This window comes from Lepidochelys kempii, chromosome 17, assembly GCF_965140285.1.
Source record: "Lepidochelys kempii isolate rLepKem1 chromosome 17, rLepKem1.hap1, whole genome shotgun sequence".
Lineage (NCBI taxonomy): Eukaryota > Metazoa > Chordata > Testudines > Cheloniidae > Lepidochelys > Lepidochelys kempii.
The window spans coordinates 20,486,918-20,514,888 of record NC_136396.1 but is presented as its reverse complement, the minus strand read 5'-3'; the positions used below and the strand labels follow the sequence as shown (position 1 = coordinate 20,514,888).

The 27,971-nt window shown below is 47.0% G+C and overlaps 1 protein-coding gene across 2 annotated transcripts; it reads left to right on the top strand.

The window, feature by feature from the left end:
* The first annotated feature begins 28 nt into the window (after nucleotides 1–28).
* On the top strand, nucleotides 29–27,409 carry LIG3 (DNA ligase 3). 2 transcript variants are annotated; one of them, XM_073315551.2, is made up of 20 exons: nucleotides 29–220; nucleotides 610–1,191; nucleotides 3,234–3,377; nucleotides 5,387–5,584; nucleotides 6,081–6,232; nucleotides 7,043–7,209; nucleotides 10,267–10,344; nucleotides 10,467–10,635; nucleotides 10,991–11,146; nucleotides 12,842–12,973; nucleotides 13,887–13,966; nucleotides 14,724–14,811; nucleotides 16,719–16,796; nucleotides 17,676–17,799; nucleotides 18,237–18,379; nucleotides 19,715–19,789; nucleotides 21,393–21,539; nucleotides 22,136–22,307; nucleotides 22,722–22,816; nucleotides 26,827–27,409. In XM_073315551.2, exons 1-20 carry the CDS (start codon nucleotides 94–96, stop codon nucleotides 27,058–27,060), a joined length of 3,141 nt encoding a protein of 1,046 aa, XP_073171652.2. In that variant the 5' UTR covers nucleotides 29–93; the 3' UTR covers nucleotides 27,061–27,409. The 2 variants fall into 2 exon arrangements, with proteins under 2 accessions (XP_073171652.2, XP_073171653.2); XM_073315552.2 differs by having other exon boundaries at nucleotides 32–220; nucleotides 821–1,191.
* The last annotated feature ends 562 nt before the right edge of the window (nucleotides 27,410–27,971 follow it).

Genomic DNA, 27,971 nt, shown 5'->3' with positions numbered 1-27,971 from the left:
CCGGGGGGCGTGGCCACTTGCAGAGGGCGGGGTCAGCCGGCGGGGCCCCACGCCCGTCCCGCCCCAGCCGCCCGTGCTCGCGGGCCCGCGCGCATGCGCGATGCCCGCCCTGCGTGGCCGCGAGTCCCGGATTTGAAGGCGACGCGGGGGCGGCGGCGCGGGCCGAGGGGGCTGGGCCGGTCAGTCCCCGGACGCTCCTGCCCGCGGCTGCCGGAACCAGGTGCCTGCGGCGCGGCGGGGCCCGGCCCGTCTCCTCCCGGGGCCGCGGCGTCCCCGGCTCGGCCGCCGAGTCGCTCCCGGGCCCTCCCCGCCCCGCCCGCCGCCTCTGCTGCTGCAAACCCCGGCCCAGGGCGTCCCAAGCCGGGCACGGGCGAGGGCCGCTCCCCCCGGCGGCGGCCTTGTCTTGCCCCCCCCCCCCCGCCGCTCCCCTGGCCCGGGACGGCCGGTGTTGAAACCGCCGCGACCCGGTGGCCTGCACCTGGCCCGTTCCCGTGTCTCTCTCCGGGTTCAGCCCAGGGAAAGCCCTTGGGGCGATACTCGGGGGGCAGCTTACGCTGCTCAGAGGCTTAGGAAGGCGCCTTGATTTGTTCCCCTTTTTCTCTGGCTTAGTGTGGCGTCGAGGGGGCTGTATGCCGGCCGTTTTCAAGAGCCTCTTCTTACAGACTGCCAGGACGCTCAGCACAAGGGAAGGACTTTGCCTGCCCCAGAGACAGGCTTTTCTGCTGAGATTTGAAAGTTGCCTTCTGCGTCTCCTGGTGGCCGGCCCGTTTCCTTGGTTCCGATTGCTGGTAAGAAATAAGTCTCTCCTTTCTGCCGGCAGAAACCAGGGAGCTTGTGCTGAAGACTTTGCTGTGCCCTCAGCTTTGCATGTTTGGCATCGAAGGGTCTGCGCGGTCCCTGATGAGATGGCGGAACAGAGGTACTGCGTGGACTATGCCAAGCGCGGCACAGCCGGCTGCAAGAAATGTAAGGAGAAGATCTTGAAGGGGATGGTGCGCATTGGGAAGGTGGTCCCCAACCCCTTCACAGAGTCGGGCGGGGAGATGAAGGAGTGGTACCATGTGAAGTGCATTTTTGAGAAGCTAGAGAGGGCTCGGGCCACAACAAAGAAGATTGAAGACATCACAGACTTGGAGGGTTGGGAAGAGCTCCAGGACCCGGAGAAAGATATGATAAACCAGTATATCTCAGGTGAGATGCTTGAGGGAGAGCCTCTGTGCCCTTGTCTGGGGCCTTAATAATCGGTAATATTAGGCAATGCTGTATGTCAGTGATTCCTACCCAAGAGTATCTGGACCAGTAAATGGCATTGCAGTTCTTTGTGACTAGTGCAGCTGGCTCTTCCTCTGCATTATAATGAGTCTCCAGGATGGGCCACTTTCCATTCAGTGGTGCTGTAATCCATCCTGGAGATTGAGAGCTGTGAAATCATGACGTGGATTTGGAAAAGCCCAAGTTGCTCCAATTCCCTCATGTACAGGTGAATGGGAGGTGTCAGGTGCTAGCAAGTGTAGCTAAATTCTTTGGTTAAATTAATCTACTTGCTCAAGAAAGATTGGAGGCTAGTGTTGTATGCTGTAATTCCACAAGCCTTTTACAGTTGCTGTCACCTTATTGCAATTGCCTTTACCATATACTTAATTTGTCCTAAAAATGGCCTGCTTGCACTGAAGTTGGTCGTATTTGCATTTGCTTTTGCTTTTTAAAACATCAGTACTGCTTCTATGCTTTTGTTTTCTACAACACCAGTTATTCCACTGAGTCGTAATTTTTTTTTCTGTTCCCAGTCTGTATTGAGGACTTCCCTTCACAAATTTCTCATCTTTAAGCCATTTCCTTGAAAAGCTTTTCACCTTTTGCAGTCAGTCATACCATTTAGTTGTTTAATCAGTTGACAGTGGTCACTGTTGGAAGAGGAGGAGCCTTGTATCATTCCACTGGGGCTGAGTGCATTGCTTCTGCAGTTGTTACAGACCCTGGCTACCTTAGAAACCATCTAAGAATCAAAACTTAATTTTTTTCCAAAGAGGTTGGCAACTAAGGCTTTGGAGTGGATCCTTCCTCATTGCTCCATGATACTCAGGGTATGTCTTCATGGCAGAGTTAACTTGGGTGATTATCTGGGTTAGCCTAGTGTGAGCAGCCATACCACAAAGCATACCTGAGTTATTGTGTCCTCATTGATGCTGCACCCTCACTTGTGTGTCACTAGAACGTCTGGGAACATATCCCGTGGTTCATAAGAATGGCCCTACTGGGTCAGACCAAAGGTCCATCTAGTCCAGTATCCTGTCTTCCAACAGTGGCCAGTGCCAGATGCCCAAGAGGGAATGAACAGAACAGATAATCACAAGTGATCCATCCCCTGTCGCTCATTCCCAGCTTCTGGCAAACAGAGGCTTAGGGACACCATTCCTGCCCATCCTGGCTAATAGCCATTGATGGACCTATCCTCCATGAATTTATCTTTGAACTGCAGTGAGCTGAGGTGCTCTGATTCTTTCCCAGTGAGTTGAGAGAACTTGTCTGTCCTAGGGGGCAGTTGAGGGGAACTGTGGGAAGGCATTGGAGGACTATCGGCATTCGAGCTATTTATTATTATTTGTATTACCATGGCGCCACATTCATGGACTAGGCCCCCATTGTGTTAGGCACTGTCCAAACACAGAACAAAAAGAGGGTCCCTGCCCCAAGTAGTTTAGCCTACATCCTCACTGAAAAATGGGAGGATTATCAGCCTGAGTGAAAGTGACACCCAGGCTCTAGCCTATCCCTCCCCAGATGGGCCAGTTAACCCAGGTTTAAAGCATCCCTAAACTCATGTAAGGTTTTTATGTGGGGATCAGAGGGGTTAGAGGCAACATCTAAACAAGTGCCTGAGTTAACTCTGCAGGGAAGACCTATTCTCCGAATTCAAGCACTAAAAGAGTGGAGGAGAGAAGCACTGTTGTCTAATGGTGATAGCAAGACACTGGAGCCTCAAATCTTGGCTACCATTCCCAGCTAGCTCTATCTTGCTGTTTGAGCTTTGTCATATCACTTAACCACTCTTAGTTTTCTTATTTGTAAAATGTTTACCTATCCCCTCCCTCAATGTGTTTTGTGGGTTAATTGTTTGTAAGTTCTCACACAAGTTGCTCATTGCAAAGTATTGTGAATTACTTACCTGATTTTGTTGTTGGGGATTATGGGTTGCTTTGACTCGATGCTTTACCTCTTACTATGTTCTACAGAGGCCAGTTCCAAGGCTGCGAACACACCTAAGAAAAAGGCGACTATCCAGGCGAAGCTCTCCCCCAGTGGACAGATAACCAGTCCCAAGAAGGAGCTGCTAGCTACCCCCAATCCATCACCAAAGAAATTCTCTGGCTTCACAGGTGGGAATTATTACGCTGATGCTGGGGGAACCTTTATTCCTCTTATAATATTAGCATTAGCGGTGGAGTTTCAATTTGAGTCAGACCTCAGTAGTTTATATCTAATGAATAAGAAATGATTTAATGCTAACAAAACTTCATATTTTATTTACTTTGTGTAGACAAAGTTAAGTGTTTTCTAAGATGTCAGTCATAAAAGAACTGATGTTTGCATTATTTTGGTGATGTGTACAAAAAGGATAAAATCTACCAAATCTTCTGCCCAGAAAGAGTAAGACTGCAGAACTGCATTTATATGTCTAGATCAGTGGTTTTCAATCTTTTTAGTTTGCGAGCCCCTAAAAAATGCAGCCCCCTTTGGAAATCTTAGACACAGTCTGCGGACCCCCAGGAGCCCGTGGACCACAGGTTGAAACCACTGGTCTAGATGGAATGTTGACTCCAGATATCGGTAATCAGAAGGACCTGTACCTGTCAGTGGAAAAGCTCTGACTGACATTAGGGGAGGAGGATCTGGACTCAATTGTATTCATGAACAGTGATTTTGAAACCTATAACTGAAGTGGAGAGCATTTTTATTTTGTGACTTACACTGGCTACCTGGCTGGTTCTTTGAAGAGCCTTTGAGATTTGGAAACTGCACCTTTTTCTACAGGAAGAAAGGCTGAAATAAATCAGGTAGCACAATCTGGGATTTTTTTTAATATTTAGTGAAACTTGTTAAAATAAAATCACTTTCCCTCAGAATTGTGAATTCAGAAATGTGGGCACAGCCGTTCTTTGCCTTGGTTCCACTGGAAAAAACTTCATGTCTAATGAAAATTCAGTAAACGTGTTTTATTGTATTGGACAAACTCTGGTTTTGTAAGTTATTTCATCGTGCTCAGAATTGTATAACGGAAGCTAGAGATGGAAAGACTCCATTACTTCACCCAGTCTTTCTTGCCCATGTAGGATTCTCTCTTATGCTATTTTCTAGTTTTGTCCAGTTTAGTTCTAAGAAATTGAGCATCCATCTTTCTTGTGGGTGAGGGAAGGGAAACCACAGAGTTGGCAAGTGTAGAAATAAATTTCTCATGGTTTTCAGAATATAACTGTCCAGAAGCTATGCAGATCTTTTAATCCCTCCCAAGTGGAGTAGTATCCTGTTAACTGAAAGCTTCTGCAATAAGTTGAGCATTTGCTGGTTAGTTCCTGAACCTTGTGAGCAGTAAAGAGGCTTGGGTTTAGTTAACTAAGTTATTGCTAAGGTATTTATCCTCTTGTCTCTGTAACATCAAGACAAACAGATGCTCACCAGGTACCCAAAGTAATTACAGTAGAACCTAGTTTATCAATATGCAACTGGAAATTAGATTGTGCCCCCTCACCTCTTGCATAGTAAAACAAATTCCAAATTAGTTAAAACAAATTCCAAGTCCCCTGCTTTTATTTGGATGAACTGGTCGTATTGTACATCAGGTGTCCAGATCCGGTTTGTGACTCATGGGATGGGCTCCATCTTGGCATTTGCCTCTGGAAGTTGAGTGGGAAGAAATGAAAAATGGTTTGGGAGGGATTCTAAGGGAGCCAGCAGCTTTGTCAAGCCTTTTTCTTCCACTGAAGGTTGCCTTTTGCTGTGAGAGTATTGGGGAAACCTGATGCTGGAGTGGAGAATTGCCTATAAAGTGAGAATAAAATGAAATTATCCGTCAGCGTGATGATTTTTCATTGCAATTTTAACTTTATTTCATAAACTGCAGAAAATTCTCACGTGCTCTGAGTGCAAGGTACATACTAAAGTAGTTGAATTTTTTGTTAAAAATGCACGTTCAGATTTTCAATCATGATTTTACAAATCTCATTGATGTGCGCTTTGCTACTCACATCTGAAGCTTTGCCAGCTTGTAGGGATTGTTCTTGCTTTTCGTTTGCCTGGACAGTAGTGACCCTCATCTTCAAAGTTTGTACCGTATCCTCCCAACCTACTTATTAAAAGTTAAATACATGCTGTGTCTCCTTTTGTACAGCTAAACCGGGCAACTCTGATGAAGCCCCTGAAAGCTCTTCCCACAAGTCTAGCCTCTCTGCAAAGAAGTGTGACCCAAAGCACAAGGATTGCTTGCTGCGGGAGTTCAGAAAGTTGTGCGCCATGGTTGCCGAGAAGCCCAGCTATAACGTGAAAACGCAGATCATTCAGGACTTCTTGCAAAAAGGAACTGCGGGAGGTATGTGTGACTCCTGCTTGGCATTTTTCTGTGTTGGGAGGGCATCTGAAAATAATGAACAGCAAAGACCACCCAGCTTTGTCAGGGATGGGGACAAAGGACAGTCAAGTCCATGGGTAAGATGTGATTCTCAGAGTTATGCGCTGCACCACTTTTGTGTCTGTTGTGATGTGGACAGTGCCTACAGTGTGGACTGCCTTGTTCTTGTCTGTTATCTAGATAATAAGTTCAATAAGACTGGGTCCCGTGGCGGGATCAGGAGAAATTTTTGTAGCTGGTGCTAAATTTGCAGTATCGGAATTAGCTATGGAGGACCAACTGGGAGGTGCCCTTGAATGTAGAGTAGTACCCCATAGGGCAACACATGGTGGGCCATGGTTGTGTTGCTGTCTTTTAGAGTTAGTACTTACCTGATGGCCCCTGTGTACGTGAATCTAGAGCCTGTTGCTGAGACCAATGTCTGGTAGTTTCTAATGATGCACCTGCCTTTTTCCAGATGGCTTCCATGGTGACCTCTACCTGACTATTAAGCTGCTATTACCAGGTGTCATTAAAAGTGTTTACAACTTGAACGACAAGCAGATTGTCAAGCTATTCAGCAGGATTTTCAACTGCAGCCAGGACGAGATGGTCCGAGACCTGGAGCAGGTCAGTAAAGGAGACTGCAAGTTCATTTCATCTCACTGTTCAGCCTCTTGATACTGAAACCATGCAAATTTTCCTTCACTTGAAAGGATTATAAGTTTTCAGAGCTGCAGTTGGTGATTCTTTTTCATCATGAAGCTTCCCACAAACTGGACCTTTTATATAATGGTATTCCAACAGAACGCAGGCTAGTGTTATGCTGCGCATCAGTTAACCCGCAGCATCCAGGACTAAAGGTGTAGTAATGCAAAAGTTCTGAACAATCCTCTGGTTGCACTTGATGCACTGAAATCTTTGCCACAGCTACCCTAGAGGTTCTTGTTTTGTCTGGCTTATTCCCATTTAACTGATTGTTTTGCAAGGATTTACTTTAAAATAAAAGCAAAATTGTAATCCAAACGATGATGATGGGTCCACTTCTGTAGGCTTAGAGTGTATTAGCCTCCAGTGAACTCAGCAAGAGTTCATGGCACATAAACTCTACAAGATTGGATTCATGGTGAGGAAATTAAAGGCACCAAATATTGCAGTGGTGGAAAATATGATGACAGCAGGACACAGGGTCTGTGTCTTGCATATACCACTTAAAAAAGAAATGGCTGGGAAGACAATCCCAGTGCTGCATCATTGTTGCCCTTCCTCGCTCTTTGGTTGTGACCCATTCATAGAGGTCTGGCATCAGACTCCCTTTTTCCCCTCCTACTAAAGATCTAGTTATTGACCCATACTTCATCTCCAGTGCCCCATCCCTTTTGCCTTAGTCTCCTGCCAAAGGTTTGATAAACACCCTGGTTTTGTTTGTTTTGGAGACAGGGAGATGTTTCCGAAACGGTGCGCATCTTTTTTGAAGAGAGCAAGTCCTGCCCTCCTGCTGCCAAAAGTCTCCTTACCATCCAGGAAGTGGATGAGTTCCTCACTCAACTTTCAAAGCTTTCCAAGGAGGATGACCAGCAAAGTGTGCTACAGGATATGGCTAGCAGGTAGGGTGAGACACGGGTTAAGTCTAACTCTGAGGCCATAAGCACAATCCAGTGGGTGGTTCTGGTTGTTTTTTTAAGGGGGATAAGGATCTGTCTCTTACATTTAGATAACTGGTTTGAATCTGGCCCAGATTGGTAGTCTTTGCACTCTGGCTTTTTGGCAGTCTGTGAAATGTCTGTCTCAGTGCAGTTCCTAGTGGATAAGTGTGCACCTTAAAAACTATAACCACAATTGTTACTGACTGAAAAGGCCATACAGACTGAACTTGCTATTCGCATCTATAAAGGGTCCTTCAGTGGCAGAGTTAAATCTCATTTGAGTACTGATCAGCGTGGAGAGCATGTTGCTTTTGCTCATGCGCTGTGTAAAGAATTTCAGTCTTGGCTATCGAGTCGGTATCTAGCACCAGCACTAAGCAAAAGGTTAATAGAGAAACTTCAGATCCAACCTGCATGTAAAGCTGCTGTTCTCAGCCACTGTGAGGGAAGAAACCGTATAGAACCTGGGCATGTCTTGCTCAGTCACCATATAAGTGTCAGGCTATGGACCCGTTACCGTATTTTTAATTTACATTAATTTGTTACATTTCAAAATGAAGTTGTTAATGATCTTTCTACAACTTCTGTATATGAAGAAATAGAATTACTGTAGGGGATTAAATTTGAAGGACCCTGCGAAGTTCTTCAAGCCATATATTTTGGGGCCTGTAAGAGTGTAAAATCTCATACATTTTTGTTCTTTGATCATCGTAAGGGTTTTGAATTGATCCTTCCGGACTTGAATAATGATAAAAACGTGAGCCAAGATGTTCCAGTGTGGCGAATTATTTTTAGTGCCTCCATTTTTGGGTATTTAGCTTTTGAGATACCTTAAAGGGGCCTGATTTGCAGTGCCCAGCAACACTTTCTGAATATCAGATGGCTTGAAAGCATCTCACGTTGGACGCCCAAAATCACTTTTAAAAATCTGGACCCTGATATTTACCATGCCACACAGACTCGGTATCACTCATCTATCTAAAGTCAGGTATTTGATACTTCATTCCGTCCATACTTAATTCAGCTGACGTGGATAGGAGTGTTACAGAGCGCAGACGTCCGTGTTTAATCTTTCAGTCAATGAGACTGAACTGTTGCCACCATCAATTTTTTTCTCAACTGATGTGTGATAAGAGCTCCACTTCCGCCAGCTTCCTGTTTGCTTTTCCTAATGACTGTGTGTCAAGTGCTTGTTTCTTGGTTTTTGCAAATAAGCTCTTATTCTACTGCTACTTATTGCCAAAAGAATGAATTCCTTGGAGTTTGCAGCGAGACCTTCTTGGATTTTTCCATTTTCCCAGATTCGACATGTTCTCAATCTTTTTGGTAACTCTCCTTTAATTTGTATAGGAGTTGGTCTCTTTTGTCCCTCACTGGAAAATATCGACTTGAGAGAATCATCCTTTAACTGAGTTAGGGGTAGAGGAAGTCAGTAAAATTTTCAGCTCTGCCATTTACTTGGGTGCCAGGGCCAAGATCCCACTGAGATGACACTAATGCTCAACATCTAGAATAGCAGTTCTCAAACTTTAGCAACCTGAGGGCCCCCATTTTGATTTAAAAATTTTCACGGACCCTCAAGCTCCCCACTCAGCCCCAGGCCCTGACCTCACTCCACTCCTTCCCCAGGGCCCCACTCCTGCCCCTCCTCTTCCCTGCCTCTTTCCGCCCCCTCCCCCAAGCACACCCCGTCCCCACTCCACCCCATCCATCCTAGTGCCTCCTGCACACCGGGGAACTGAGGATACTCCGGGGGTCCATCGGCCCCGCCAATCAACTCCCCCCCCTTTAACCTCTCCCCCTCTCTCCCAGTGCGTCCTGCATGCCGCTGAACAGCTGTTCCCCAGTGTGCAGGAGGCACTGAGAAGGATGGAGAGGAGTTGAGGGAGGGAGGGGGAGGAGTTGATCAGCGGGGCTGGCGGACCCACTAGAATACCCTCACAGACTCCAGTTTGAAAAACGCTGGTCTAGAAGGTTGATACAAAGAAGTCTCTCCTCTGACCTCCTATGCATATAATTTGCAAAGCAGTTTGCAATGATGCTATGTAAAACAGCACTGGATAGCCCTCCTCCGAGAGATGGTTGTATCAGCTAAATAACCCATTGTGCAACAGTGAGAAAAGGGCAAATCCCTGTGTAAAATCCTATGGCATCTTTAATATTTAGACATTTCACACAAGGTCTCTTCTAAAAGCCCCCTCACCACCACATGCAGTAAATTGCATGGAACTTAGTTTGCTGCTGAAGGATGAAAGGTTTTGACCCTGCTGGGATTTGAATGATGAAGTGGGTTTTAGCCCACAAAAGCTTATGCTCAAATAAATGTGTTAGTCTCTAAGGTGCCACAAGTCCTTCTCATTCTTTCTATGGTTCTGGAGAGTTTTAGAGCCTTATCTTAAAATTTAGATCACTGGCAAGCCATCTCCTGAGTGCATTTCTTTTGATTACTTTCATAGATTGTTGGGAGCTGAGTGAGTGTTTCAATCAATACCAGACACCCTGATTTCCGTACTGTGACCTGCTGAGTGTGTGGCTTGTAGCTGCTCTAACTTCAGCAGACAGTGGGCATACCTCCTACCTAGACAGTGGTGATATTGCTGAAATGCAGCTGTGCCATCTGTCTTGTGATTTGTATAACACACATGTAACAGTGAAATCGATTATACACCTCGCTTTCCAGGGAAAGTGATGGGAGCTCAATTTCCTCAGTCATTCAGAGCCGTAAAAAGTACGTTGCAGTGACTGGTGGCATGGCTTTAAGCTGCTCTTCTGCAGAGAGGCCCACCTTGTGTTATATAACTGCTATTGTAGTGACACTGTATAAGCTAAAAACTCTATGGGACTCAAATTTCAGAGGGGGTCCCCATCTTTAACTTCTGCTTCTGTGTAGTCATGCTCTCATTCTGCTGCAGTGTTTACCCCATGGTACTGAGGTTTGGAGCAGATTCCTTTCCCTATTATCAAGGGAAGGAGTAGGTCAGATGAACATCTTCTGATTGAATCCTCTTTTCATTTTAGGTGCACAGGGAATGACCTGAAATGCATCATCAGGCTAATAAAGCATGATCTGAAAATGAATGCTGGTGCAAAGCATGTGTGAGTTCCACATTTACTGTCTGAGAAGTAAAAACGGTAGCAGGCAGCAACCTCCTTAACTGTCTGTAGAAGGCTTGGCTTGAGAGAGTGACTTTCTTTTTTTCCCCCTTAATTGTTTAAAGGTTGGATGCTTTAGATCCTAATGCTTATGAGGCATTCAAAGCCTCCCGCAATCTCCAGAATGTGGTGGAGCGAGTGCTGAGGAACCAGCAGGAGGCTGACAAGTTGCCAGGTTTGAAGCGAACCCTCAGCGTCCAGGCCTCACTGATGACCCCTGTTCAGCCCATGCTGGTAATATGGATTTCCTCAGTACCCTACATAGGAGGCAGAGATGAGGATCCTCATACAAACTGTCCTGAGATATCCTGACCTTTAAGAATCAACAGAAGCATAAATGGTTGTGCAAGATTGGGGTGATGGGGTGTGAGGCACTGATATAATACTTGGCTTTAAACTGCTCTTCCATGTACTAAGTGTGTTGTATAAGTATTGTAGTGATGTCACACAAGCAAAAATCTCTCTGGCTCTCTCCTGTTTGTTCTGGCTTTTCTTTGGGAAGTTTTGTAGAAGCTAGTTAAAAGTAATTCCAGTCACTACTTCCACAAGTGAAGTTTTCATGGGATTCTTCTTTCCTGTCTTCTGTAAGGCTGAAGCCTGCAAGTCAATTGAATACGCCATGAAGAAGTGCCCCAATGGGATGTATGCAGAGATCAAATACGATGGGGAGCGAGTCCAGGTCCACAAGAATGGAGATCACTTCAGCTACTTCAGCCGAAGCCTCAAACCTGTCCTCCCTCACAAAGTAAGCAGAGTCCTAAGCTCCCTTTTGTAATTTGTCTTCTGTTTGCTTTTCTCCTCTCCAGGCTTGTGTGATAAACTGTGAATTTCCCAGCAGTTCCTGGAGCCAAGAAGCCCAGTGTCTGTTGCAGACCATTGTGTACCATATTAAATATGAATTTTAAAAGCTGCATTCAACATTGTGGGCAGAATTCATTGTTAACCTCTTGGGGTATATCTACACTGCACAGTAAGCCTGGGCTCTGACTCAGGTTTGAGCCTAAGCCTTGCTTTCTTCCACACACAAATCAGCCTGACCTGGATCAGCAAGCACTCAGGACCTGGGTCCTTAGGAACCTTCTAGGGGGTTGGGTCACAGCCTGAGTCCTTGGGTGCAAGCCCTGTGATTTTTGCAGTTTGGATACAGCTCAAGCTGCCCATCCCAGTCAAAAGGTCTGTATAGTGCAGTATGGATGTTTGAGACCTGAGTCCAGGCCAGAAGGGACAGTCGTGATCATCTAGTCTGTCCTTCTGTACAACACAGGTCAGAGAACTTCCCCAAAATAATTCCTACAGCAGATCTTTCAGAAAAATATCCCATGTAGATTTAAAAATTGTCTGATGGAGAATCCACCACTATCCTCAGTAAATTGTTCCAATGATTAATTACTCTCATCATTCTAAATTCATGCCGTATTTCCAGTCTGAATTTCTCTAGCTTCAATTTCCAGCCATTGGATCATGTTATACCTTTCTCTGCTAGATTGAAGAGCACGTTATTAAATATTTGTTCCCTGTGTAGATACTTGTAGGCTGTGATCAAGTCACCCCTTAACCCTTATGATAAATATATTGAGCTCTTTAAGTCTATCACTATAAAATGTGTTTTCTAATCCTGTAATTTGTGGGAAATGCCCAGGAACTGCTGGGAACTGAGGGTTGAGGGTCATTTTGACACCACCCGTTCAGAGGTTGATTCAAAGACACCGTGCGTGAAGGCAGGTGAATGATGCTGGGCACTTGGTAAGATTTCCATTAGGGGGTGTATTTATGGCATGCAAGAGAACTGATTCTTACTGTGAGGCACATGGAGAGGCTCAGACTTGTTGTACCTTGTTCTGAAAGTCTGAGTCTGAACTCACTCTCAATCTTCTAGAATTCATGTCCTATATACAAACCTGCTTCCTACCTCTCCTTTCCATGTTTCTCCATAACTCCCTCTCCCGGCCCGGGAAAGTCTGCAGGAATATGGTTCTGCCCCTCCTTTGTACCTACCCCATCTCTTGCCTACACCTCTCATTGTCAGGGATGCTTTGGCTGCCAACATGGCGTGGGTTAGTTGCAGTAGGATGTGGTGGGGTTTGTGAATGGCATTGTGTTTAATACTACAGCCTTATCTGCTACACAAAGTTGAAAGGGGGAACTTGCTCCTCCTGCAGGTTACTGCAGGTATGTTCCCATGTGTTTAAAGCTCTGGTTCAGTTAGCTGTGGCTTATGTATCTCTCCAGTGTACGATCGCTTGCTGCTGGGGTAATGAGAAGCTGTCCAGCCAAGCACATTGCATTCTGAGTGGAAAACATTGTGTGTATTGCTGTTTGCTTTCCTCCCAGGACTTCATGAAGGGTGGGGGGGCCCCATCTTTGCTAAAGGAGTGAGACAGACCCCTAGGCAGACTTAGAGAGTGTAAGGAAAGTAAGTCATTGCTATGTGCTTTTTCAGGTAGCCCATTTTAAGGACTTCATCCCCCAGGCGTTCCCTGGTGGAAATAGTATGATCCTGGATGCAGAAGTTCTTCTGATTGACAACAAAGCAGGCAAACCGCTACCCTTCGGGACCCTTGGAGTGCATAAGGTACCAAAGTGGGCACTTGCCATGTGTTGCTGCTGTGGTCTGAAGGTTAAAGCTGGTGGTTTAGACGTGATTAGTCTGTCACCTTAAACATTTTTATCATGCAGTTCATTATCACTTAAGGCCATTCACCTGTCCAGTGCTGAACAGAACATTAGAGGAAGATCTGGCCCCTGGCCCAAGGATGTGATAGTGTAAATTAGAAGTTTCAGCTGAGACATAGTGCACCAGATTATCAGAAGATCATCTGATCAAATGGTGACCGAGATGTTTGGGAAACTTCAACCCAGGATGGATATTAAAAAAAGGAAAAAAAAATTTTTCAGGGACAAATCAGTCACTTACAGGCTTCTCTGCCATTGAGTGTTCAGGATTGCTTGCAACATTCTTTAGTAGGTGGAAAAGGACAAAATGATACTGACGTGAGCTTTAGGTCCACATCAGCATGATTTTAAAGTTCAGACCTATGTTAAACTGAGGTGAGGATCAGGGCCATAAACTGAAAATTAAATTAGGACTGTTTTACTGATTTCTGAGGAGCTGCTTATCTGAAATCAATGGAAGGTTTGTTTGGGTTTTCCCCATAGCAGTAACTCCTTATACTTGGGTTGCTTTAAGCCATTAATATCATGCAGCTTTTACTACCAGGTCACTTGGGAATTATTAACATGTTTTATTTTCCTATTTTATGTGTAAAGAGACACTGTAAATTTAAATCAGGCTTTGTAAGAATGTTTGACTGTTACAAAATACAATTTTAGTATGAAAGATCAAAGAGGGGAAAATATTTTTCTGTTTAGTGTTTTGTACGCTTGAGAGCACTTTGCATATAGTCACATTTCTCCTGTGTTCCTGCTTGCATAATAAATTTTGATGCTCAAACAGATTGATTTCTTTGATCTTAATTGTTTTGCAGAAAGCTGCTTTCCAGGATGCCAATGTCTGCTTGTTTGTGTTTGACTGCATCTATTTCAATGACACCAGCCTGATGGACAGGTGAGTTTGACCGACAGCTTCATTGATGTTCAGGATGGAGAAATAGGTTTAGGGCAACATTTTCTAAAGCACCTAAATTCCATTTTTAAAACTGACTTAAGCATTTGGGAGCCTAAGTCACACTGAAAGACAATGGGATTTAGGCTCTTAAGTACCTAAGTACCTTTTGAAAATGGGACTTGAGCTTTTAAGTGGGGCACTTTTGAAAATATCAACCCTAGTCTGAAGATAGCTCTGCACATTTTCCTCCCCAAAATTCTGGCTGACATACTGGCAAATGGAATGTAGGACACCGATTTCCAGCCAGAATTTTAGGAAGGAAATAAAACACTCTAAATTTTTAGTATTGCTTACAATGTGGTCAGTATTTGAGAGCAAAAGAGTAGAAGCCAGGACTCCTTGGTTCTGTTCAGAACTCTGCCACTAACTACTCCTGTTGTGAGCTTTGGCATGTCACTCCCGTGTGCCACAGTTCATTTGTATAATGTATACAGAATATATTGTGTGTAATGAAGGCTGCCTAATTCACAGAGGGGTTGTGAGGCTTGCTCAGTATTGGCAAAGCACTTTGAGCTCCGTGCGTTATCAGTGCTACACGTGCAAGTTGTTAAAAATGGAACTTTCTACTTCTATGTGTAGAAATAAATGTAGGAAGGCATTTGCAAAGTGCTGTTTAAATGTTCGTGTGACTAGTACTTAGTGTCTATGGGGATCTTTTGCTTCTCCTTGGTTGATGTGTGTGTACTGTGTTCCTTAGGCCCCTGCGTGAGCGTCGAAAGTTTCTCCATGATAACATGGTGGAAATCCCCAACCGGATACTCTTCTCTGAGATGAAGCATGTCACGGTGAGTTCAGTTTCAGCTAGCAAAAAGGCATCTTAAATAGTAATCTCTCTGGCCTATGACCTGGGCACTTTGCTGCCCCATGATTAATGGAGCAGCAGTATAGTTCTGCAATTGTTGTGATTTTTATCCTGGTGATTGTCCTCATGGATTCCGCTTCTGGTGTGCTCAGATTCTTTTGGCCTTCAGTGGCTAGGGCTGCACCTGCACGCTACATGCCCTCACATTCTCCTGCTTGAGGGCCTAAAGGTTGGAGTGGGCTCATCATTTCTTTAACTTCTTACAATCTGTGGCAGCAATATGGAACCTTTGTAGTGTCTGCTTACTCTGTGCAATTTTTCGTAGGCTAGTTAATAGTATAGTTAGAAAAGCTCCTGCAAGAACATAGGGAGCAGCTGAAATCCATTGTGAGTGAGGGATCTTAAGTAGTCCAAACATCATTACTGGCTGCATTAGATGCTTCAGATACAGCAGCTCGGTCAGTGTCCCCTTCCATCAACATGAGCGGTGCTTCATGGCTCTAATCTTTGGAAATACTGAAAGAGAGGGGCCAAATGACGATTGGGGACCTTCCATTTGAAGGTTGTGATCTGTTCAATGGATTTACTGATGAATCCCTGCATGCTTTGAAAGATTCAAGAGCCACTCACTGGGCATTTGCACACCAGCTCCTAGGAGGAAGCAGTGACCTTCTGCTTATTGCTACAAGCCATAAAGGACATCGGAGCCACTGAGGGACAAACGGGTTCCAGCACAGGAGGCCCTGTGCCTCTTTTTCCCCAACTGCACACCCTGTCTCTACCTCACAGCAAGTTGGTCACCATCGTTGAGAGCCAATCAGAACCATTCCAAGATTTATGCCCCATTTTTTCTCCCCCTTTGGCAACCATCTTTTTTATTTTTGGGAGACCTGGACTCGGATTAATGGTTCTTAGAAATTATAACAAGGGATATTCCATCCCATTTCAGTTGCTTCCTTCCCACCTCATTCCCTGTTGCAACTGTTAAAAAAGTGGATTTCCTTCGAAATCTTGGAGCAGTGGAAGGAGGTGCATTTGGAACTCATAGGGAAGAGGTTTTACTGATGTTATCTAATCCCCAAGAAGAAGGGAAGCTAGCACCTGATTCTAGATCTGAGATGTCTCAACAGGTGGAGGTCCGTCCATGCTTTCACACAGCACTATCTATAGCTTCGCTGAGGCATCAAGGTCTGATGCCTGCTTTGGTAGAGTTGTCCTGCTGTCATTATTTAAATAGGACTCCTAATATCAACCTCCTGAATGAGATTACTGCCTTTTAGTCACCAGAAGTGGAATCCATATGACAATCACTTGACAAAAGAACAGTTACTTACCTCAGTGACTCTGTAGTCCACATGGATTCCACAACCAGCCTTCCTCCTCTTCCTCTACAATAGAGTCTTATATCATCTGGATGCTGTATGGTGAAGGAACTGAGGGACAGTTGGGTCTGCTCCACCGTCTTATACCCGTAGGTGAGGAGCACAAGGATGTCAAAGACTTAGGTAAAGCCCCAAAAGACACTGCCAGCCAAAAGAATCGGCTCTCGCATGTGTGGAGTCGTGTGCACCAGAATTGGAATCCATTTGGATGACGCATCTAGAATAACCACATTTACTGTAAGGTCAATGACAGTTCTTTGTGTTTGGAGACATTGGTGGCAGTCATTGCATGCACAGACTGACAGTAGAGAAAAGCAAAAGTGGGACTGTTCGCTCTGAAAATCACCTGCTGAAACCAGCTTCTTGTTCATTTCCCTTGCAGTCACTTCGTATTCTTTATGCATTTCTGCTCCTGCCTGAGAGCTGTAATGGTCGGCACAGGAATGTCCGTGAACATAGCCCCATCTGGTAGGGTAATCTTAACACAACCGTTTCCTTTCTCTTCCAGAAAGCTTCAGATCTGGCAGATATGATCACTCGAGTCATCCGTGAGGGGCTGGAAGGACTGGTGCTGAAAGATATAAAGGCAAGTCTGCTTACGGTCACGGTCTTTCCTTGCTTAGACTTTCTCTGGAATCTTGGAGTAACAATTTCTCAGGATAAGATTTCACCATATGTAATGTTAAATTGTTTTAATCTAATCTTACCTTGAACTCTACTCTTAAGTAGATAAAAGCCTTTGAACTATGCCGAGAATGCCTTACAGTCGATTTCATTTGAGCTCCAGATTACTGACACTGCTTCTTACCTAAACCATTTCTTAATTCCTTCCGCACTCGCATATTGTTTTCTTGCCATCTGGTCTCCTGGGTTTTCTAAATGCGTTTGATGTCCCTGCAGCAGGGCTGTATTGCGCTCATGTTCCTGTAGCAGTGTAGTCCAGTGGCTAGGGCACTGAACTGGGAGTCTAGAAACATGGGTTCTAGTTGTGGCTCTGTGACAATAGGCATGTCACTACATTTCCCTGTGCCTCAGTTTCCCCCTTTGTAAAATGTGGATGATACTTCAATCCCCTTTGAAAGTGATTTGAGACCTATGGATGAAAACATTACGTGTCACTTATTTATTATTAGCTTGTGTTTGAAGTGTCATGTCATGCTGGATTTTGGTAGGTGCTGGTTTCATGAACACTGGAAGCCTTAGTCTAAACCTTTCCTTATGAACTGGTGTATCAAAGTGCTCTAGTACAATGTTTCTCAACCTTTTGGATACTAGGGACTGACTTGCTGCATTCCTAAGTTGTGTCAGGGAGATCTCAGGGACCAGCCCAGTCCAAAGACCAGTCGTGGAAACACAGCTCAAGTACAGTGTGGCCAAATAGAAGTCCTGGGCCACTTTTTTAAATGGTTCCCCACAGAAATCTGAATAGGCTTCTTTCTGATTCAGCGTTCTTGCTTGTTTGCAGAGTACGTACGAGCCTGGTAAACGTCACTGGCTAAAAGTGAAAAAGGACTATCTGAATGAAGGTGCCATGGCTGACACGGCAGACTTGGTGGTTCTGGGAGCTTTCTATGGACAAGGCAGTAAAGGTGTGTCTCCTCGAACTAACGTGAGTCGATAACTTGCCTATGCTTCAGGTGGGAGAAAAATCTCTGGCTCGTTGGTTTCCAGGCTACTGTGCTGTTCCTTGGCTAAGATTTGGCTGTACCAGCTATTGCCTGCCACTTCCTCTGTGTGGGTGGGTGTACTGTAACCCATAATACAGCTAGCAGCCCGGCTCCATTGTGGGCTAGAGTGCGCTGAGCCGAATGAGTTGGCAGCTGGCGCACTGTGGCCCAATGTACAGATGCTCATTGTTAAGCTTTGTGGGTTGGGGTTTGCCTGGCTGGAATCCCGGTCACAAGCCTAAAGTCCCAAGATTCACAGGGACTGGGACCCACTGTTCAGCTTGATGGCTCTTTGTGTGCCGTGAAGTGGTGGGCTCCTCCTGGCACTCCGATGCTGAAACCCCTGCTCCCTGTTCCAGGTGGGATGATGTCCATTTTCCTCATGGGCTGCTATGACCCCAAGAGCCAGAAATGGTGCACGGTGACAAAGTGCGCGGGTGGGCACGATGATGCCACCCTGGCTCGCCTGCAGAAGGAGCTGGACATGGTGAAGATCAGCAAGGTGAGGGGGGCTCTGGCATGTGCCTGGGTGGGCACATCTTATATTTGGATCCAAGCTCAGCGTGGGAGGCTACTCGCCATTCGATTCCCATTTAGGCTACTAGACATTCCGACGAGCAGCAGCAAATGGCAGTTGGTGTGGTTTGCTGTGCTTTACCTCACTAGCCGCTAGAGGGGAGTGTTACTTCAGAAATGCCAAGGCCTGACTTTCAAACGCAAGTGCCTTTGATGCCGAAATCCAATATCTCAGGCCACTTTAAATCTCATCTAGGTGTAGAAAGTTTGCAAATACTGGGCTTGGAGCATTTACCTCGTATTTTAGAAGGTTGAGAATTCATTTTGCCTGGCAAATCTGTATAGACTAAAATCTGTTTATAGCGAGTTAAACTGTTCGGGGAAACACTTAATTTTACCTGGCTATGATTTGGTTCACATACAGATGGAAGCCAATTCTCCCAAATCAGGAGAGGGGTTGCTGCAGATCTAAAGGATACTCTGCCTCCAGTACCTGCTTTCTTGGGGCATGAGGGAGTACCTTGGGCTCTTAGTGGTAGAGATCCCTTGTGTGGAGATGCAATGAGCTGTTGCTAATCTACCAGGTGTTTAGTGCTAGTGATGATGATGTCATATTCAGGCCTGTATATTTGCCTGAGATAGAATTTTGGGTCTTGTGTGCCCATTTGATTTTTGATATTTTTATATTCTTACTAATGTGTAAACAAAGACACTTGCATCTGCCCACAAGCAGATTAGGGGGGAACAAGAGAGAGAGCTAAAGTGTTGCTGGGCAGAATGGGAGTGTAATATACGAACGCACACTTGAAGGACAGTTCTGCCTCAAACTCCTCTCTTGAGATAAGGTCAAGTAACCAGTTGGGAGGGGCGGGGGGGGGGAAGATATAAGAAACACGAAAAGGCCAAAGAAATGCCTGTCTCTGACCAAAGCACAACCTCACTCCGTAGCCTTCCCATGGGATACAAAAGAAGTGGTGCCGAAGCCCCAAGACCCTTCAAAACCGAATATGACCATAAATTGTAAGGGGTGGGACCTTTATAATTATGCCCCCTAAGGAAGGGGAAAGGGGGGACACTGGGATAAAGGCTCTGCCGGTGTGCAGTGCTATGGATATGCTTGCCTGATTAACCCCAATAAACATCGCACTGTCTGCACTTTGGACTTCTGGTCTTCTGCTTTCTGTCTGCGTGACAAGAACCAGGGTAAGGGCTAACGTCCCTTTAACACATATTTGCTGTTGGAGCAGGTTCGTATTTTAACAGGCATGTTGTTGTAATAATCACCCTTCCTATGTTTGATCCTGTCCTCTTGGACTTCTAGGATCCCAGTAAAATTCCAAGCTGGCTGAAAATTAACAAGATCTATTATCCAGACTTCATTGTTCCAGACCCAAAGGCAAGTGCTTCCATGGACAGATCATGCTTTCCAGGGGTGGCACGCAGCAGTGCACTAATCTCTTAGTCAAGGTAGAGGTTTTCTATGCTACAGAGCAGTTTGTGGTGGGGCACTGAGAGGAAGCACAAGTTCTTAATGTTGCATTTGCAGCCTTTCTTGGGAAAAATATTCCGGTGCATCAAACCTCATCTAAGATTAAAATACTTTAAAATTGAGGTTTCCAGCCCAAGCTGCTAAGAGAGAATTGACAAAAACCTTTAGATCAGTGGTTTTCAAACTGTAGGTCGAGACCCAGTGCTGGGTCGCGGAAAGTCAGGCACTAGGTCGCTCTGGTCAGCACCGCTGACCGGGCCATTAAAAGTCCCGTTGGCAGTGCTGTCCGGCTAAGGCAGGCTGGTCCCTACCTGTTCCAACAGCGCACTATGCCCTGGAAGCAGCCAGCAGCAGGTCCGGCTCCTGGGGGGGGGGGCGCATGGGGTTCTGTGCACTGCCCCTGCCCTGAGCACCAGCTCTGCATTCCCATTGGCCAGTTCCCGGCCAGTGGGAGCTGAGGGGGGGGTGGGGGGACAAGTTCCTGTGGGCAAGAGCTGCGTGGAGCCACTTGCGCACCTCCGCCTATGAGCCAGACCTGCTGCTGGCCGCTTCTGGAACGCAGCAGAGTCTGCACTGCCAGAAGAGGCAGGAAGCCTGCCTTAGCACCACCGCTGACAGGGAGCCATCCGAGGTAAGCCTGTGCCCCAATCCCCTGCCCCAGCCATCACTCCCCCCAAACCCAGAGCCCCCTCCTGCACCCCAAACCCCTCATCCCCAGCCCCACCCTAGAGCTTGCACCCCCAGCCCAGAGCCCTGACCCTCTCCCACACCCTAATCCCCTGCCCCAGCCCAGAGCCCCCTCCCACACCCTGAACCTCTCATTCCCAGCCCCACCCTGCAGCCCTCACCCCCACACCCCATCCTCTGACCCAGCCCAGAGTCCCTCCCACACCCGAAACCCCTCTGACCCAGCTCCGTTGTGTCGTGGGCCTCAACAATTTTCTTCAACTGGGTCCCCAGGAAAAAAGTTTGAAAACCATTGCTTTAGAGGACTCGTTTACTTCTGGAAAAATCCTGTTTCTCTGAAACCCCTGATCTTAGCAAACTCACTTTTCCCAACAAATCCATCCTGGCGAGGGACCTCACATGAACTCTCAGGCAGAAAGGAGCTTCACGAAGTTAAAGGGCTGGTGAAAATTGAATTGCAACCTTAAATATGAAGTTGCTACTGTCACTCCATAATTTTGCAGACCGCTTCAGTGCCATGCATATCTGTTACATTTTATTATCTCGAAGTTGACACACACGTAAACCCAGTCTGTGATGTTTCTGGTCATATAATTGAAAATACAACAGAGTTACTAGATATGGCTGCCTGTAGGTGTTTGGCAGAAGATCTAATGGCAACACTCAATGAATTAACTTGTGTGTATTTAGCTCAGTTTGGCCTGATCTCTTGTAGTGGGGGGGGGGGCCAGACATGCATTCAGTTAGTAGATGAGATGGAGGATTACAAAGGAAAATAATGTAGGGCTTCCTTGCTGATGGATCTCCAATATTCTTGGTCTAGAAAGCCCCTGTGTGGGAGATCACAGGTGCTGAGTTCTCTAAAGCAGAAGCCCACACTGCAGATGGGATCTCCATCCGCTTCCCTCGCTGCACCCGGATCCGAGATGACAAAGACTGGAAGACGGCCACCAACCTCCCTCAACTCAAGGTGAGACTTGTAATATATTCCCAGGTGCAGCATAGTAAGGACATCAATCCAAAGGGAAACCCCTTCATAAAGTTGCAGGCAAATTCAGATTGCATTGTGTGTACAAAGACATTTGCCGGAAGTGGTGTTCGTGGTGGTAGGCTGCATTTTTGCACTGCTTCTGGGATTGGTTTGGTTATTTAGATTGTACGCTGTACGGGACAGGGACCATGTGCTTCTGTTTGTACAGCGCCTAGCACCGTGGAGCCCTGTTCTTGGTTGGCTTAGGCACTACCATAATAAATCTGATTAATGATGACTGCATCTTTGTACTTGTCACTTCCTTGACTGATGGAAATGGGTTCTTGGTTGCCTTCACTAGTCACCCGTTGGTCAGCTCTGTTCTCAGCCTCACCATTGTCTTTCGGTGTTTAATCATGACCCTTTATGTTCTCCTGGTGTCTTGTGTGGAGCAGCTGCTAGGAATTTAGGAGAGGGTGGAGGATCCCAAGGGAGTGCCTGGCTTATCACTTGTGTCTCGTGTCTCTGGGCATATCATGTCTGATGTCAGGGAATTCCACTGTGGCTAACGGGCAGAATTTTTCCTTGCGGGACAGGAGCTGTACCAGCTTTCCAAGGAGAAGTCCGATTTCAATATTGTAGCAGAGGAGGAGGGGTCCACAGCCAGCAGCAGTGGCGAGAATGAGGGAAATTCTAGGTCTTCCACACCCCACAGAATTGCTAAGACACCCCCAAGCAAGTCACCTGCAAAAGCCAAGAAGCCAGAAGGTAAGAGAGTGCCCTCCACAGAGTCTAAGGGCCTCTGGGGATTTGGGTTTGGTGGCTGGGCTTTCGTTTGCCTTCAGCTAACACTGGTGTATGTGTTGCAGCACCATGTACCTAATGTTCATGTCAGTTGCACTGTGCAAAGGTGTGAGCACCTGCAGTTTGGGCGTGGCAATTCACAGTGTAAAGTGAGTGGCTGGGGCTCTGAGGCCCACTGGGAGTGAGAGGAGGTGGAAGCCAGGCTGATGTGGTCCTACAGCCCAGTATTGAGACACACTGGTCAATAATAAAAGCAATCCCAGATACAGTGGTTAGAGCAGGGAACTTATTCTCCTCTCTCCCTCTGCGCATCCAAACCTGCTTTAAAACACACCTGTCTCTGCAAAATGCACTAACCCAGGCCATTCCTGTTGACAGGCAGCAAAGCAGTTGTTAGATCTCCCGCAAAGAAGGCGGAGGAGAAGCGAGGGGAGAAACGGAAAGCAGCTGAGCCGGATGACAACAGAAAGAAGGTATGGACGGCTGGGTGGGGCTGGCTTCAGAGCAGTGCGGGAGCTGCAGGGCAGTTAAGAGACAGGGAATGCATTAGTGTTTCAGAACAAATCTGAAGCAGAGGCCATGTGCTGTGCAGGGGGCAGCTAGGCTGCTAAGGTGTCTGCCATACTGGAGTCTATTGGCCTGATGTAACCTTCCCCTGAACCTTGGGTAGCAGCAGTAGTATTCTCAGGTGAGCAGTAAAGCAGCTGTTCCCAGCAGGTCAAATTCAGCATGGCCCAGCAGCAAGCAATAGCCAGCCATGCCCTGGGGAAAAGGGCTAAGGGTTGGCCTGGAGCATGCCACTGCCAAGTGGGGGCACTGCCATCATTGGTTCACTTCCAGCTTTGCCGCCTTGCGTCCAGCCCAAGGAGCTGTGGAGACCCAGAGCCCCACCTCAGGGAGACTGGGCTCCGGAGCTGCCCCCTGTGCAGTTGATCCAGAGATTGGGAGGGAAAGGAGGCACGTCCTCTAACTCGGCATTGCGAGGTCTGCTCGCTCTCCGCACAGTACAGTGGGCTCACCAGGGAGCAGCAGAGTGGAGTCCGTTGCTTTGGGACACATTCCCCGGCATGGCAGCAGCCGGCTGTCTGAAAAACAAGGGTTGCTATGCTGCAGTTCGTGAGGCCTGGCATGTGCAGGTGGGTGCTTTAAGCCTCCCTGCCTCAACCTGAGCATCAGGCTGCTCTTGGCTACTGCACCCGGTGGAAGAAGATCTGCCAGAACCGTACCGAATCTCTGGGCCAAGCCAACAGTCCATTCAGGCTAGGAGGAGGTACATTCAGTCTTTTGGAGAAGCCAGTGGGGGGGGGGGGGGGGGAGAGCCAGGAGGAAGCAATGGGAATGTGCTGTGAGTTACTCCAGGGGAGCTGGGGCCTCGTACCCCCAGGCACATGCAGACCCAAGTCTCGGCTGGGAAGGAGACTCGGAACAAGCAGAACTGCTCCTCAGAGGGGCTGTTGTTTGTTGTTGCAGAGCAGACCTGGAGAGAGAACCAGCAGGTGAGCTGGGCACCCAGGAAGGTGCTAGCAGATCAGCATGTAGAAGAGCTAGAGCCTTTCCCAGCCATTCTCAGAAAGAAGCCTGTTAGCTAGTCATTAAAGACTGAAACTAACTGACTAGATTTTTCTGTCACGAAAGAGCCCGCTGATGTGTTGCACTGCAGCTGGGGTTTGCAGGAAATGGCTGTGGCTTCTCGTAGATGCGGTGAGCAGGCATATTGGCTCATTCAAGAGCCTAGCTCTCTTCCAGGGGTTGTCTGTTACGCAGTGTGCATTCTCAGTCCGCCTCTGCCCTCCATCCTGGGCAAAGCAGTGATGATTCAGTATTTGACCACTGGATCCGTTGTAAGCCAGTCTGAGTTCGGTGATATGTAAAAGCAGAAATGGTAGCAGCAAGCTCCTCCGGCTGAGCCTCTGCCTCCCCCCACTTCCTTTCACGCTGAGTACGGAGTGGCTGAGATAACAGGGCTTGTCAACCCAGAGCACATCGGTGCCCATTGTCCTGACTCCAGCAGTGGGCTGGACTAGATGTTGTGATGGAAGGCACGGCTACTGTTACTGCACCTGGTCGCTGGTGCAGTGCTGTGTGTGGAAGCGGTCGGGTTGCACAGGGGAGGAAGTATCTGTCCTGATCCCAGCTGGGGATCACCTTGTGTCTGCAGTATGAAGCCTCTGAGCCATTCCCGTTTCTGCATTAACGAGTGTACTTGTGCGGCTTACGTAAGTGATTCATCATTGGGAGGATAAAGTCACATGGCTATATGGCCTAGGCCCCCGAAAAGATTGTAGAGTTTGGCGGTTTAAAATAAATCAACTGATCTTCAGCCCTAGCCATTAGTTGGGTGACTGCCAGTAGAAATCATAGGCCAGGTGGGTCTGCAGAAGGAGAGCGATCGCATCATGGATCAGTCTGGGGAGGTGTTCCATGCGGAGAGCATGGTGTGGAGGAATGCACAGCCACCTATGAGATGCCTGGACAGACTGGCAGTGGGGACAGTACGACAGGAGACGCAGGCAGAGCTGATCAGGAACTTGCAGGTGAGGACAAGGAGCTTTCACGTGACACAGTAGATGAGGAACGGGCTGGAAAAATTGGGTTTTGCTGTGCCAATCAGCAATAAATCCTTCAACAAGCAAGTGCATTGGCTCCTGTAGCAGGCTGTGCTGGCCCTGCTGAGCTCTTTGTGGAAGGTTTGAGCTTTGTGGCCTTTGCATGGAGAGAGAGAGAGAGAGAGAGCGCAACGCCTCTGCTTCGCTCTGTACGAGCTGGGGGTGGGGTGCGGGACCAGGTCCATGGAAACCTGTGGGAGCAGTCCCTGGGTTAGTGTCGGCTGGAACACTCCTGATGGGGATAGCAAGTGCGAACTCCCAGGGCTACCATGCTGCACTAGATAAACTGAAAAACACCAACTGCCAAAGTCACTGGGCATCTCCGGGCTTGGCTACACTTACATTTTATAGCGCTCTAACATGCTGGCTCAGTGGTGTGAAAAATCACCCCCCCGAGCGCAGCAAGTTGGAGCGCTTCAACACGCTCGTGTGGTCAGGCTCCAAGCACTAGAAACAGCGCTCCCAGCACTCGGAGCCGGTCCCCTCGTGGAGATGGAACGCTGGGAGAGCTCTCTCCCAGCGCTCGCACGCGACCACGCTCGCACTTCACAGTGCGGCCGCTGGAGGGCTCCCGCGGCAGCGCTTTGAAGTGTCTAGGGTAGACGTAGCCTCAGCAGCAGACATGTTTCGGTCACTGGGCCCCGAGAGCAGCCGGCGAGAGGTAGCTATTGGGGCTAATCGTGTCCCTGTAGCTCTTGGTAAGGCACTTAGCTATGGACGTAGAGTTCAGCTGCAGTATCTGACTTTCACAGGAGTGTGTCTGTGGGAGAGAGGTCCCAGTGCAGATGGATTAACTGAAACCATTGTAAATCCCTCACTCTTTGGGCAAGACAGCCTCAGAACTGGGATTAGAACAGGATCCTCTTGGTTTGCAGCCCCCTCTTCTGAGCGCACAGGACTCTGTACTTGAGGGGCTTGTGCTTGGAACCTGCTGAATGCTTTCAAAGAACTGAGATTGGGGAGCTGGAGGGCGTTTGTTCAGTTTGACAATGTCTGCTTGGGGGGGGTCCTGCTGGGTTCTTAGCAGGCATTGCTGCAGAGTGAGTAAGGGGTTGGCTCTATTAACCCCTACCTACAGCACCACCTGCTAATCCACCACTACGTGTCTCAGAACAGATGTGTAGCTTTCACACTGCACAGTGGCAACACAGAAGGTAACGCCCTGCGCTTCCTACCCATCTGAGTTTGGGGGGCATCTTGCTTCCTCAGCGTGCTCCCTGTTCACCTCCTGCTGGGAGGTCCCATTTGAAACTATACTGAACATTTTCAGCATGGAGGAAAGAGAGTCTGTTCCCAAAGCTTGTATTAAATAAGCTGCATCCTTATTTGTGTTGCAGTATGTCAAAGTCAGATTCAAGACTCACTGAATTTGTCAGACCACTCTGTTTATTAGCAAAGCGCTTTGCCAGTGCACCCAGATATGTGAGCCTCCTGCAAAAGCTCAAGCTAACTTATTTAAACAGATAAGGGAAAGCCAATTTAACATAGGAGACAAAAGGAAGCAGAAACTGACAATATATATACATATCTTATTTGCATACTAATGTTTACCAATCTCCTAGCTCAGTAGGAGCTCTAAGTTAATTAGTTTGAGGACCCATTGTCTCACACTCCTTGATGTTTCTCTTCCTGACAACCATACTTCAGCAAACCCTTCAAGCAGCATTTCTTTAATGAATTATAATTTCAATATAATTCATTCTACTTTCACAAGTAGAACCCAGAGACCTCTGTCAGCCCCCTTGCGGTGGGAGCTGTATGTAGTGAGAGTCCATGCCTAAAGAGCGCTTAATCTAGTAAAGCACCCAGACCACTCTAGTCTCTTTCCCAATCTTATTTCTCCTCACCATCTTTTTCTATTTCCCCACAATTTGCAGATGCTGCTGGACATATTTACAGGGGTGAAGCTGTACCTACCGCCCTCCGTGGAGGACTTCAGCAAAATCCGCCGGTACTTTGTGGCGTATGATGGAGACCTTGTGCAAGAGTTCGACACTGCCTCAGCAACACATGTAATAGGGGATGTTGATGAGAACCTTGGAGCCAAGCGCGTCTCTCCTGACTGGATCTGGGAGTGTATCCGGAAACAGAGGCTAGTGGCCCCACGTTAAAAACTCAAGGCAGCTACCTGGCCCAACACTGCTGTGCTCTAGGAACACAAGGGAACAGCAGCAACTAGGCAGGTGGAAGAAAGGCTGAGATCCTTTGCTTTTCTATCCACATCTCTATCAAATGCCTGGAGTTCCTCACAGGTGGGTTCTAAGGATCCATAGCAACCACTTTGATTTTTATCAGTGCCAGCTGGAATGAATTCAGAGATCTCACTAAAAGATGGCACCATTGGAATCCGTTCTTTCTGCCCATCATTTGAACCCGTCCATTCGCTCTCGGTGCTGGTTTCATCTGTTCTGTTTTAAAGTTTGGGTATTTTTATAAATAAAAACTACACAGTGTCTTCTCCTTTCCGGTAAGGACACAGATATTTTTCTCAGGCTGTTCTGTATCTGAACAGAAGACAAACCCTGGCAGCGTGTACAACTTCCTATAGACCTATTACCAGTATGAACTTGCTGCACTATTATAGTTCAAACAAAGGAAGGCTAGTCTAAACACTCTGCCATTTATACTGCTTGGTATTTTCTCCTCCGTTTTATTTTAAGACTGTTGTTGGCTAGGCTAACGTGTTTTAACAATCAGAGCTATGGGCTAGCATCCAGAAACAGTTTAGACAGTGTTTCATTTTAAAACTGGGCCAAATAAACTTCCATTAAGGGTTTGTGTCCCCAAGATATTCTTTTGTCACAACCAGGCTGCTGGGATCAACAGTTAGTGAAGAGCTAATTCTGTGTCAGTGTCTCCTGGAATTTGTCGATTATAAAGCCAGAAGGAACCACTATGACCATATAACAGAGCATAGGACTTCCCTGAATTAATGTGTTTAGAAAAAAAAATCTAGTCTTAAAGTGGCCAGCAGTGGAGAATCCACCACAGCCTTGGGTAAGTTGTTCCAGTGGTTAATTGC

Coding starts and splice junctions, on each gene's coding strand:
- LIG3 (XM_073315551.2), top strand. CDS start 94: ATGCGCGATGCCCGCCCTGCGTGGCCGCGAGTCCCGGATTTGAAGGCG. Junction 1,192..3,233: donor GATAAACCAGTATATCTCAG/GTGAGATGCTTG, acceptor TATGTTCTACAG/AGGCCAGTTCCAAGGCTGCG. Junction 16,797..17,675: donor TGGTGCTGAAAGATATAAAG/GCAAGTCTGCTT, acceptor GCTTGTTTGCAG/AGTACGTACGAGCCTGGTAA.